At 43.7% G+C, this 13,826-nt stretch overlaps 1 protein-coding gene across 1 annotated transcript in view; it reads left to right on the top strand.

The window, feature by feature from the left end:
- Positions 1–6,214: 6,214 nt before the first annotated feature.
- Positions 6,215–13,826, top strand: part of MBD2 (methyl-CpG binding domain protein 2) — a 47,899-nt gene continuing 40,287 nt past the window's right edge. Inside the window, exon 1 of the mRNA XM_073343565.1 lies at positions 6,215–6,592. Coding sequence (XP_073199666.1) covers positions 6,480–6,592 — 113 coding nt within the window. The 5' untranslated portion in view covers positions 6,215–6,479. The remainder of the gene's footprint in view (positions 6,593–13,826) is intronic.

The following is a 13,826-nucleotide window of genomic DNA, read 5'->3' as shown; positions in this document are numbered from 1 at the left end:
AATACCAAATCAATCACTAGGTTGTCCACAGTATCTGAAATTTGGCATATCTCATATCAGCCCAGCATCCAGTTAAATTTCAAAGAAAAGGACTCAGAGGAGTAGTCTAATTGGTTTTTATTTTATCCAATGTCCAAAGTGCGGCTGTGCAAGCTTCCCCTCATTGCCCCTCTAATGTGCCTCTCCCCTGAAGCAGAGGGATCTCGTTTGATGTTCTTCTCTGTCCACTCAATCCTTGGCATCTCTGAGGCTGTCACCAGTGGTACAATTAAAAGTATTCATTGCAATGTGTGAACCCTTGTCTACTGAGAAATGAGCAGAGATCGTTGAAGCCATTAGGTGGTAATATTTTTAGTCACTGTCAACATTCATACATTATACTATAATGCAGTGTTTTCCAAACTGCGGGTCATGACCCAGTACTGGGTCACAGCATGTAAGGAACTGGGTCGCCTTGCTCTGGTCAGCACCGCCAACTGGGACGCTAAAAGTCCCATTGGCAGTGCTGCCCAGCTAAGGCAGGCTAGTGCCTACCTTTTCCAAAGCTGCATCCCGGAAGCAGCCAGCAGTGGATCCGGCTTCTAAGCAGGAGGGCCATGGGGCTCTGCGCACTGCCCCTGCCCCAAGCACCAGCTCCGCACTTTCTTCAACTGGGTCCCCAGAAAAAAAAGTTTGAAAACCACTGCTATAATGGATCATAAACTGCACATAAGTCAATAATGGGATGCACTTGTGAAATGGCTAATATTCTGGGGTATATTAAACAAGAGTGTTGTATATAAGACATGGGAGGTAATTGTCCCACTCTGCTTGGCAATGGTGAGGTCTCCGCTGGAGTACTGTGTCCAGTTTTGGGTGCCACACTTTAGGAAAGATATGGATAAATTGGGGAGAGTCCAGAGGAGAGCAATAAAAAAAAATGACAAAAGGTTTTGAAAACCTGACCTATGAAGAAAGGTGGGAAAAAAAATCTAAAAGTTCTTCGATCATGTTATGAACTGGAAGAAACAACTTTACAATATTAAATTGTCATTATTTGAGCAAGCCATGTTACAACTAGGGACAGCATGGAGATGTCTTTGCATTTGCTGGATTGATTTAAATTAAATTAAAAAAGCAAGTGAGTTATTCTACAGCTATTCGTTCTTTTCCCAAATACCATTACATTCTTAACAACATAAAAGATTTTTTAAAATGTGTTTTATAAAACTATTAGGTTGGATCCTGTAGTTTACATATACATTTCCTTTATTGTATTCATCCATTAACTTACCTTTCTAAATCTTTTAGCTGTTTTTAAATGGATATTTTCAGCCAAATTATCATAAATCTCCTCCGGAACATATGAACAGCTTGTACCGATATCAATGGGAGGCATATATAGGACAAGTGCTATACTAGAAACCCAGATGGCATTGCTAAAACTTCTAGCAACTATTTACTTATAAATATTTTCGATGAGTATTTGCTATTAAAATTAAATAGCACAATGACATGCATTTGCACAAAGATAACAAAGGTAAATGATGAAGTGCTAAGAGTCATAAGAGTAATTTTTAAAAGTACACAATTAAAAGGAGCAAAACTATATTTCAAATGGATTACAAGGAAAGGAGTGCAATTCAGGGAGTTACCGCAGCAGATAAAACACATTTGTGAATTGCTATGAGACTTTTTGACACAGTTTTTGGGGGTGTATGTAAAATATTTCACTGAATCAAGTCCGATGAAGTGAGCTCTAGCTCACGAAAGCTCATGCTCAAATAAATTGGTTAGTCTCTAAGGTGCCACAAGTACTCCTTTTCTTTTTGCAAATACAGACTAACACGGCTGCTACTCTGAAACCTGTAACGCGTCAGTATATCAGATAGAGAGGAGCTTCCCTGTCCAGGCAGTCGGTGCCTGTGCCTTTAAGAACCCAGCCCTAGGAAGTCGGTGCTGAGACCTAGTCTGTCCTGTGAGAGAGGAAATAAAAAAGCCCTCTGCCTTTAACCCTGTTTTTGCACACATGGCAGGTAGCTTATCCCATCAGGGTAACTGATACTCCCCTCCCTGTCCCTCTCCTGCAGGGGTTTTGCCACCATCTGGCAGCTCCTCACCCCTGGGCTTAACCTTGCCTGCTATCCCCCCTCTGATTTTGCCTCTCTCCTGCCCCTACCTCCAGCTACTTGATCCCCCTCGCCAGTTAATTTCTGCCCCCTGCTCAGACTCTGCCCACCCACTAAGCCCCCTCTGATTTGCCCCCTTTTAATACTGGTCAAGAGCAGGCAGAAGAATCTGATTCCAAGTGAGGGCAGCAGCTTCAGCAGATTTACCGAGCATGTTCAGTTGGTGTGCTCCTGCTTTAAGGAACATAAGCAGCAAATTCTGTCAGGGAGAAGTTTCTGACATTGCACATGGCTCTGAGCAGATCAGGAGACTCACAGTCTGGACTAGCAGTTGCAGCCAGCCACAGCTCCATGGGGATGGGGGAAGGGGCAGCACAAGCGCTTCAGAGCACAGGGCACGGGAGCAGGCCGCAGGGGGGAGAAGGGGAGATGGACTAAGGGGCAGCAACATCTTCCATGCACACTGCAAACAAACATCACCCAAGGAAAGCAGAGACAAGAGACCCTGACAGTGGGGTGGGGCATCTCGGCAGGGCAGATCAGGAGGCTCCCTCCAGACTCCTCAGCAGCAGGGCCAGAGGAAGCAGAGCAGCAAAATAGCACAAAATAACAACCTGCAACTGCTAAAAAAAACCCTGCGACTGTCAGTTATAAATAGCCCAGTTGGGCTGGAAAACCACAGTCAGTACAAAAGACCTACAGTTTACAAAATCACAGGAGACAGCCACCATGAAGCCAGTAGGTTAGGTTAATTTGTTATTAGTCACGTTTCATTTGGGCGGCGTGTGGTGACCTCTAGTGGTGTGAAAACCATAGAGGTATCTTTCTCCAAACTAGAAAATGATTTAGGAAAATACATTTCTCTCTCAAGTATCCATTGTGAAGACATCATTGGAATAAAGATTTAGATTGTTGCCACATTACTGTACATTGTCAGAATTTCTTCCTTGTTAGGTCTTGTTGCTGCAAGATGTCATTGATAGTAATGTGTACCTTCAACTAGTGCAAACGTTCTTATTTTTGACTCCCTACCTCAACAGATCTTCTGTTATGTTAATTTCAAAAGGCTGAATGAGAAGTCTAGGCAAACTGTTTTCTCTCCCTTGAGCATAAGAATGGCCATACTGGGTCAGACCAAAGGTCCATCTAGCCCAGTATCTTGTCTTCTGACCATGGCCAATGTCAGGTGCTTCAGAGGGAATGAATAGAACAGGTGATCAAGTGATCCATCCCTTGTCACCCATTCCCAGCTTCTGGGAAACAGAGGCTAAGGACTCCATCTCTGCCCATCCTGGCTAATAACCATTGATGGACCTATCCTCCAGGAACTGTTATAAGCTTGGCCTTCCCAACATCCTCAGGCAAACAGTTGACTATGCATTGTGTGAAGAAATACTCTTTTGTTTTAAACCTGCTGCCTATTAATTTCATTTGGTGACCCCCTAGTTCATGTGTTATGAGGAGTAAATAACACTTCCTTACTTACTTTCTCCACACCAGTCATGATTTTATAAACCTCTATCATATCCCCCCCTTAGTCATCTGTTTTCCAAGCTGAAAAGTCCCAGTCTTATTAATCACTCCTCATATGAAAGCTGTTCCATACCCCTAATCACTTTTGTGGCCCTTTTCTGTACCTTTTCCAATTCTAATATATCTTTTTTTGAGATGGGGCGACCACATCCACATGCAGTATTCAAGATGTGGGCATACCATGAATTTATAGAGGCAATATAATTTTTTTTGTCTTTTTATCTATCCCTTTCCTAATGATTTCCAACATTCGGTTAGCTTTTTTGACTGCTGCTGCACATTGAGTTGATGTTTTCAGAGAACTATCCACAGTGACTTTCTTTCTTCAGTGGTAACAGCTAATTTAGACCCCATCATTTTATATGTAGAGTTGGGATTAGGTTTTCCAATGTGCATTACTTTGCATTTATCAACATAGAATTTCATCTGCCATTTTGTTGCCCACTCATCAGTTTTCCAAGAACCCTTTGTAACTCTTCTCAATCTTAAATAGTTTTGTATCATCTTCAAATTTTTCCACTTCACTATTTACCCCTTTTCCAGATGATTTATTAATATGTTGAACATTACTGATCTCAGTACAGACCCCACTATTTACCTTTCTCCTTTTTGAAAACTGACCATTTATTCCTACCCTTTGTTTCCTATCTTTTAACCAGTCACTGATCCATGAGAAGACCTTCCCTCTTATCCGATGACAGCTTATTTTGCTTAAGAGCCTTGGTGAGGGCAAAAAATCTAAGTGCACTATATTCACTGGATCCCCCTTGTCCACATGCTTGTTGATCCCCTCAACAAATTCTAGTAGATTGGTGAGGCATGATTTCCCTTTAAAAAAAACATGCTGACTCTTCCCCAACAAATCGTATTCATCTGTGTCTGATAATTCTGTTCTTCACTATAGTTTCAACCAATTTGCCCAGTACTGAAGTTAGGCTTGCTGGCCTGTAATTGCAGGGATCACCTCTGGAGCCTTTTAAAAAAAATTGGGATCACATTAGCTATCCTCCCATCATCTGGCACAGAAGCTGAATTAAATTATAGGTTATATACCACAGTTAGTATTTCTACAATTTCACATTTGAGTTCCCCTTGTGTCTGAATACTTTTAGCTCTCTGTCTATTTTCGGGTTTTCTATCACCTCCATCACCATAGAGCTTTAAGTACTTCTCAGATTAATTAGATCTGCATAGAAGGTCTTTAAAAAACTCCATGGAGTCCTGAATATGTGGGATATATTCAGTGATTATTTGTAGTGAACTTTTAGTGGTTTGTAGTGAACTTTTTTTGGTTCCTAAGAGACCCATGATAAAATTCTACTGAACTGTGATAGACTTCACTTCTTGGGTTCTGTTAAATCATCCCTTCTACAGACAATTTATTACTGTGATATATACAAATAAGCAGAGCAAATGTGTTTTGCTTTTTTGCATGCCCTGGTTCATTTGAAAGTAAAGACTTTAAAAAAAGTCTTCAGGCAGGATACTTCACTGCCACCCCAGTCCATTTCCAACAATGCTGTAACCAAGCAGAACTCTGTTGTACTGTTACCACAGACAATATAGTTTTCAAATAGGTAGTATAGAAGTTCCCAGTATACAAAGCTAATACAGTATGTTTGTTTTCCTAATGATGTTGCCTCCTTCCTCCGTTATCGTTACAATGACAAAGTATGTGTGTTTAAAATCAGGCGTGGAGGAGGAAAGAGGAAATCAGTAAACTAAATCAATGAACAGCTTCTCCCTTTCTCTCTGCAAGCATATGCACTATGGGTTACACACGATCCATCAGGGGACACATTTTTCCGGCAGTACATCACCAGTATACACACCTGACCGTGTGGCAGTTTGGTTATCCACACTCCATGTGAACTCAAAGCTGTAAGGAAAATTGTGTTCCAAACATGTACAATAAGCTATTTATGTTCATTCATAACTTTACTTTTAAATTTTTCATTTAGCAAAATGCACAAAAACCATGGATTTTTGAGTGTTATAAACCGCCAGCCAACACCCCATCTTCTATTGTGACACTTCATATTTCAGAGGACGTAAAATAGATTTTAAGATGATCATGAGCAAAATATAATCCCAGTATATTAATATTGAATTCAATGTCTATGGCTGCAAATTGTTGAGCATCCTCTCCGGCCTCCCCACCCACTGATGGCCCTGTTAAGAGTCGGGGCTATGAACTGCGTAATTCTGGCTGTTCTGGGATGCATGCTTTGATCTGGATAGACTTGGTAACGCTGCAGCACAAGCATTGGGCACGCTGGCTATTCCAGGAAGCGTTTTCCAGTGCCGACACGGCTGGCTGCTGTAATCACTCATTTAGCTTCCTACACCCAGGGGTGCTGGAACACTTTTTATAGCGCCTGGGCCGATGACGGAATGGAAACCCTCCATCTGGTGTCTGTTGTTATCACGGCTTCAAGCCGGGGGCGCACCCCGAGTTCCAGCACCGCCTCCAACTCCTGAGGCTTTCCCGGCTCCGCTCCAGGCTCCCCCTGCAGCGGGCAGCCGCGCAGGGCCCCTCAATGGCTGCTCTGGCCTTCCGGCAGCCGACGCCCGGGCCTCGGGCGTGGCCGCTCTGGCCCCTCTAGAACGCGCTCTATGACCCCGTTCGGGAGCCGATGACAGCGGGTTCCAAGGCTCAGTTACGGAAGCGGCCGCCCGGCGAGGAGGCAGCTGCGCGCGCAGCCCGGGCTCCGGACGCCGAGGAGAGCGCGGCCGTCGCCATCGCTAGGGGGTCCCGGCCCCGGCCGCGTCCGGGCACCATAGCGCCGCTGCGGTGAGGCCCCGCCCCGCTGCCGCGTCGGGCCCCGGGCCCGGTGCATGGAGAGACGGGGGAGGATGGACTGCCCCGCGCTGCCCCCGGGCTGGAAGAAGGAGGAGGTGATCCGCAAGTCGGGCCTCAGCGCCGGCAAGAGCGATGTCTACTACTTCAGGTACCGCCTGGGCGGCCCCCTCCCGACCGGCCCGCCGGGACAGGCCCCCTCGTCTGTCTCCCCCCCCGCCCCCCACCCGGGGCCGGGACACGGGCCGCTCCCCCGGGCAGGCTCCCCTCCTCGCTCCCCGCCCCCGGCACATCCTTCCCCGGACAGGCCTCTCCACCCCCACAGGCTCTCCGCGCCAGGCAGCGGACGCGGGGGTCGCGCCCCCAGCCACATTCCCTCCCCCCCCCCCTCCACGGAGGAGATGCAACTCCCAGTGTCGGCTTCAGCACTAATAATACCAGGCAGTGCTGCCACTGGGGCCACGATGTGTCAGACAGACCCCCCCTCTGCCCCTTCCGGGTCCAGGACCCCCTACGTGGCACCCTTCCCCCCCCCATAGGGCCAGGACACCCCCATTCAGACATGCATTTGCCCCCACCCCATTATTCACTGGCAGCCCCGCCATCCCTATTTCCCCTCCCCCCTTCACATGTACACATCCACGGGAATAGGACACTTTCACATTCTCACACGTCATTGGGAAGAACTGAAAGCAAGTGACTTGTTTAAAAAAACCAAATATTCAAGAAGTCACCTTCTCGCAGCCATGTCTTTGATCTGCAGATAATTGGTTTGGGGAAAGTTGACAGGCTGTCCTCCTGCCTGTTTTGGCCTTCAGAAAGCACTCCCTGCTGAAGTCACAGCACCTGTCTTCCCCTCCATGGTGATTTTTTCCTGTTGGTCATTTGAAGAGCTTGGATTGATCAGGCTTGAATTAGTGCCAGCTTCGGACATATCATTACACTCCACCCTCTTATGTATATTCTTATCTGAATTCTGTGTACGTGCATTTGCAAATTCAGACTTTATACTACTACAGGTGTGGCAGGCATATACAGGCTGTTAACAGTGCAGATATTTAACTAGAGAAATAATCAAGCTTGGTTTCTGAAGCAGAAATATTGTAAATTTGAATTCTGAAGCAAGGGCTAGTAGAGCCTGTACGTGTAAGTGGGGGAATAGTCCCGCTATTGTGGGGAACTTTCCTGGCTTCTGTACTACCCCGGTGAAGTGGGCTAGCGAAAGGATCTGAGTCGTCGCTCCCACTTCCTTTACCCAGTGGCCTCCCTTCCCTTGAGGGCTCCCCTTCCACTCTCCTGTCTGGCAGAGTCCTTGTAACCCCAACAAGGCTGGGCCCAGGATTCCTGGGGGGCTTGACCCCCAACCCTGCTGTGGTCACTTAGGACAGGGGCTAGGGTGTCCCCACTCCAGGATACACTCTCTGCACTGAGCACTTCTCTGATCCACTGACCATTACATACAATTTAAAGCAAATGCAAGTTATTTAATCAACAATTTAATTTTAAAAAGAATAAGGAAAAATGGGAAAGGTTAAAGGAAACCCATCACCCCGCTCTGTGGCACAGAACATCACAAACAGTGCCTCTGGAATGTCAGGGCAGTTCACAGTCTGCTCCTTGTAAGTCCCAGGCCTCCTTCTCAGGCCCTGGCTGTGCTGCAGGGATGCTGTGGGTTGTACACTTGCTCTGGTGGTGGCCTCAGGCTCTAAGTGGTAGGACCCTTCTTCCCAGTGTCACCCCCGCCCTGTCAGGGTTTCGATCCAAGCCTGGCCTGCAGAGCCTCTTTGCTGAGGCATCTCCCTGTGCTGGGCCCGCTGCCCAGGGTCCCCCTTGCTCTCCCCAGCTGCTCACCACACCCAGCTCCGGACTGCTCCAGCCCCAGCTCCACCACTCGGTCTCAGTGCTGCTGCTCTGCCTCCAGCTCCCTGGGCTGCTTCTTTGGCCCCATCTGCCTCTAGTTGCTACAGCTCTGCTCCCAGGACAGGTCTGCTCTGCAGGCTGCTTCTGTGACTTTGCTCCCAGCACTGACCAGCTTCCTGGGCTGCTTTTCTGGCCCCTCTGGCTCTGATTGCTGCAGCTCTGCTCCCAGGGCAAGTCTGCTCTCTCTGGGCTGTGCCTCTAGCTTTGGGCTTGCAGCTCTGCTCCCAGGACAGGGTCTGCTCTCTCTGGGCTGCTTTTCTGGTCCCTCTGGGTCTGGCACAGCTCTGCTCCCCAGCTCAGCTCGGGCCCCTGCTTTCTCCTTAGCTCGGCCCCACTCTGTCTGACCCAGGCAATTCCAGCTCATACAGAGGACAGGACCTCCCTGGCCTCCTGACTCCCTGATTAGCCTGCCCACCCTGTCATTCAGGCTGACCTGGAGCATTGGCCTCTCCCCATTGTTCCTGGGGGCTGTCAGTCTCAGGGTCCTGATTCCCCATCAACCCTTCCCCCTTTTTAGTACTGGGAGCTAGCAACTAAAACACCCCCACTGAATGTTAGTAAGGGGGCAACAGTCACCTTACACAAGTGAAGCTATCAGCTGCAGTTTAAGGTTGCAGTCCTGCAGTGCACTCCTTGCGGATGGACTAGTTGCAGGATCCCCATTGACTTCCATATGGAAGAGCCCACGTGCTCATGCAACTTCCCATTAAAGTCAGTGATGATTTGTCCCTGACAGCTTATTGTAGAATCAGGTTCTAAAACACTTAACATCTTTGATGCTAAATGAGCCCCTGAGCAATAGGTGTTACTTATAAATGGTGCAAGCTGAATTGCTCTTGTTTTTTTTTTTCCTCCTTTTGGGAAAATGAAATTAAATGGAATGCTCACAGCTGTGCCAAGAGAAACAGTCACAAACTTGGATCTCTTATTTTAAAACCAGTATTTTTAAATTTAGAGTAAATACTGTTCAGAAGTGAGTTTTTTTCGTTCTAGCAAAATATTGTTTTTACTCTCAATTCTAAAGTTGCTGAACTGTTTGAAGAGTTCACTTTTAGACAAACAAATTGAAACACTTTGTTAGTAAGTTAAAAGTATGTGAAAATATGGGTGTTAGATGGACAGTTTTGTAGCTGTAACTATATTCAATATTACTATCACAACAACAATACAAAAACCCTACTCTTTCTTTTTACCTTCATTCTTTGTAGGGGTCTCATTAGAGCAGTGGTTCTCAAACTTATGTACTGGTGACTCCTTTCACATAGGAAGCCTCTGAGTGCAACCCCCCTTATAAATTAAAAACACTTTTAAATATATTCAATACCATTATAAATGCTGGAGGCAAAGCAGGGTTTGGGGTGGAGGCTGACAGCTCACGACCCCCTCATGTAATAACCTCACAACCCCCAGTTTGAGAACCCCTGCATTAGAGGCACTGAAAAACAACTTACAGTTTGTTTCCTTTCTCTTTTGAGAAAAGTAGTAAGTCTTGGTGCTTTGTCTGTAGAACATACAGTCAGACACAAGTCCACACTGCTCTGTGTTAAAGGAAACTCCCTTCTGTTATGGCCACCCTCTTACCAGAGCTCTTCTATATATGGCTGTCTCTAATGAGTCACACCTGAAGGCCTCTCCCTAACTTTAAAGTAGTGTTTTGGGGCAGGGCTTACTCTCTTCTCTTAGCCCAATGAAGGACTAAGGGCTTAGCCTTTTCATTGTCCTACTCGGGGCAGTTTATTTGTCAGTGTATTTAGAAGCCAGTTTCTATTAGCATTGCACATAGGATCATTTGACCCATCATGTGTTGCCACTAGACAAAAGAAGTGTCTATACTTGTGGAAGGGGAAGCATTGATTTCCATTAGCATTTTAAATAAATCTTATTGGAAACCCCTTTCTAAAGGAGTTTAATTTGCCATTGTTCTTGTATTACTGCCTTTGTCTGATTTGTGCTACTAACGGTATGCTAATATGGTGGCAGATGATTGGATAACATCTGGCATCACGATCAGCTTTTTCTTGCTGCAGTACCACCTTATTGTGAAGCCTGTCTGAAAGCTTAAACTTGAGGCCCACAACATGATTCTTATTTTCTAAGTTGTTCCCTGTTGATTGTGGGCCTGGTGATGCACTTTACACGTAAAGTCACTGTTCACAGATTTAAGTGCCAGATTTTGCTTAAGACAAACATTTATTGTGGACAGTATTATTTTAATAGGAACATTTGATTCAGAACAACTAAGTGATTACAGATATATCCTAAAACAACCATTTGGAAAAACGCTACTTAAACGGTTCAGTCCTTTGTAACTGTTTCTGTCTTGCTAGAACTCTGGGGATCTTAATATGCTCAGTTTTCTATATTTTAGGTCCCTGATTAAAATAGGGGGAGGACAAAGCAGTTTAATTGAAATAACCATTATGGCCAAGCTCTGCAAAGGTATCCATTGATTTCAGTGGAAGTTAGGAGCCTAAATACCTAGGTGCATCTGGGCCCATACTACCAGTTTTTCACCCTGATTCTGCCGTGAGCCATGAGTGACCTCATTGTGGCTCTGTGCTGAGCTCACTGCAGAACTGGGGTCTTGTTTGTTTTTTCTAAAGGCAAGAAAAAAGAGGAAAAAGTTTTAAAAGCAATTTCAGTTAGCATGATCAACTAAGTAAATGATGGTGGCTAAGCAGAACTCTTACAGGATTGCAATAAGTTGTAATCAATATGATTATTGATCTTGAAATCCACTTTGGTTCAGCATTGCATTACAGAATTTTAATATCAAATTCACATAACATGGTTTGATAATTTGTTGGTCATGTGGACAAGCTGATAATACAGTGTAGAGCCCTCTAGCATTTTTGTGTGGAACGGTGTCTGCCCTTCTTGGAGATAGATGCCAGTTAGTCCTACTGACTTAATTTATAAGTTTTATAATCCAACTATTCATTAACAATATGGATGGGGTGGAAATACTGCTTAAGAAATACTGTACCAGATGAAAATGTAGCTTTATTTTTAATTAGTTGTGCACTGTGGTCCATATCTCAATAAGAAAAAGTATTTTGCTTATGCTGGAAGACATAATAAGAAACTCTGGGTTTTAAAAAATATGTATTAAAGATGAAGAGGATTATAATCTGGTTTTGAACCTAAAAAATCTGCCTTTTTTATCTGGGAAAGAATTAGGAGTAAATGGTTCAAATTTTAGGACTCATTCCAGCATTATCAGCACTTGATACAGATCTTCTGCCAAAGCACCACAAAATTGAAATTAAAAATTTGCCAGGCAACTCATGGCTTGCAATTTGATGATTTCATTATACATGGCAGGGCACTAAAATTGAGCAGTTATTTATGTCACTTGCTATGTGACCTTCAATAAATCATTTAACATCTCTATACCTCAGTTTCACCATCTCTAATAATAGCAGTCATATAGGGATGTTTGGATATCTAATATTTGTAAAGTGTTTTATAATAATCAGATGGATGGCACTAGTGAAATGCCAGAGTATAATTATATTAAAAATATGGGGCGGGAAACAGGATTTTTTTTTTTTGACTAAGAAAGATAAGTGGCCTGCCTTCACTTAGTGGACCATCAGACATGCTCCTTTGTATATGAATACATTGTTATTTTTGTTTTAATCCGTGGATATAGCAGACATTGATTTGAAAAGGAAAGGGAAGTAGTAATGAGAATACAGATCGTGCACAGTAGATTCCATATCTTCGGCCCTGATCTTGCAGATGGTTACAGTGAGATGTATAGCACTCACACACTTACATTACAAACATTTTTAACTGTACTCCTGTGGAAGTCAAGAGGACTACTCATACAAAATATATAAAAAGTGTGTAGTAGCGTTTAGCACATTGTGCAGGGTTTGTTTAGGAAATGTAACTTTGTCTAATTCCATTCCGTTTCAACTGTGAGGAAAATGTCAGTAATACCATATTTAAAGTAAAAGAAAATCCAGGAAGGTAAATCAGCATGGGCCAAATACAGTTAAACAGCCTATGACTCTAGGGTTCTTCAGTGATGTTTTCCTCAGGGCAGCTCAGAACCCTAAGCTCGTGTGTTACCCCTCTGCTTTAGCGAGAGTGAGCTTTGCTGGAAATTAGACTCTGTCAACTCTATGCCACACCAGTCTTGACTGCTTCACCAGCAAAATCCTCAAGACTCTGCCAATCTTAACTTTGTCTTGCCTGTAATGATCGGTGAACCCCAGGGCCTGAGTTCCCCAGAGACATCTCTTTGTAGTGTCCGGCCCCTCTTCAAGATTTATTTTGTGCATTCAAAGCCAGATCTTATTTTAATGACAAAAATAAGTTTGTACTGTTTTTTCCTCCTTGTAGCAAAACAGAGCCAGTACAACTCTGGAATTGTGATCTACATTCTATTCTCTCATGTATTATCGGCAGAATTGTCTACTTTCATTTTCAATGAGTTATGTTTGTGCAAACCATTGAAAGAAATGGGTTTGCACAGGTATCACTCTTGACATAATTTGACAATAATGGGCCTTGCACAGGTGTCACTGAGGGCCTAGTTTGGCCTGCAGATCCTTTAATAGTGATGATATATTGGAATAAAAAATGCAGCTCTTTTGTAGATGAAATTGTGTTTATAGGCTGATGTCGTAAACTGAACCTCTTTGATACCGAAATCATTGTGACAAGCAACATGGCATCAGAGCAATTTTGGAAACCTGAGATGCCGTTTTCAGAGTAAACCCACACTTAAAATTTTTAAATCCATATTTCAGGTTGCTATCTATAATATGTATATGTTTTAATATACACATATCCATGGCAACATGGGTAAGTATATTACAGTTATTAAATGTTTGAGATTTTATTTAAAAATAAGAAATATTTGAAATAAAACAAAAGATTGTCTTGCTCTATTGAAACAAACTAACAGCCTCATGGTCATTAGACATGTTTTTATTCACTCTACAGTGCTAAAAAGTGCAAATGGCATTTGACAGTTAAAAGAATACATGAATTCAGTTTGTGGTTATACTGCCAATACCATAAAGCAGATTGTAAGTTTACATCATGTTGGGGTGGTGAATGGGATGGATAATTGCATCAGTACCTCAAAAGAAACAGATCTCTTCTTGAATAGCTTTGTAACAGATAATCATAGACTGCCTTTGAATTCTACAAATTTGTGGTAGGAGATCTTTCTTTCTTAAATAAAAGCTTGTTGAAAGAAAAATTCCGGGGGAAGTTCATTATTGTTGGACACGTGGCTCCCCACAGTGTGTGTGTGTGCGTGCATGTATATTTTACTTATAATGTGCCTCTTCTGAAATCCAAACACAGTAATAAAAATTACTCTGCACCTGATCTGCACTAAATATTGTTGTCAGTTTGGGATATGACTTTTTTTTAATTTTTCAACCCAGCATAGCTATATTAACCATCATATGGATGCAGTTTTATCTTTATAACTGTGCTTA

Source organism: Lepidochelys kempii, chromosome 5 (assembly GCF_965140265.1).
Source record: "Lepidochelys kempii isolate rLepKem1 chromosome 5, rLepKem1.hap2, whole genome shotgun sequence".
NCBI lineage: Eukaryota > Metazoa > Chordata > Testudines > Cheloniidae > Lepidochelys > Lepidochelys kempii.
This window is presented reverse-complemented; position numbering and strand designations above follow the sequence as displayed.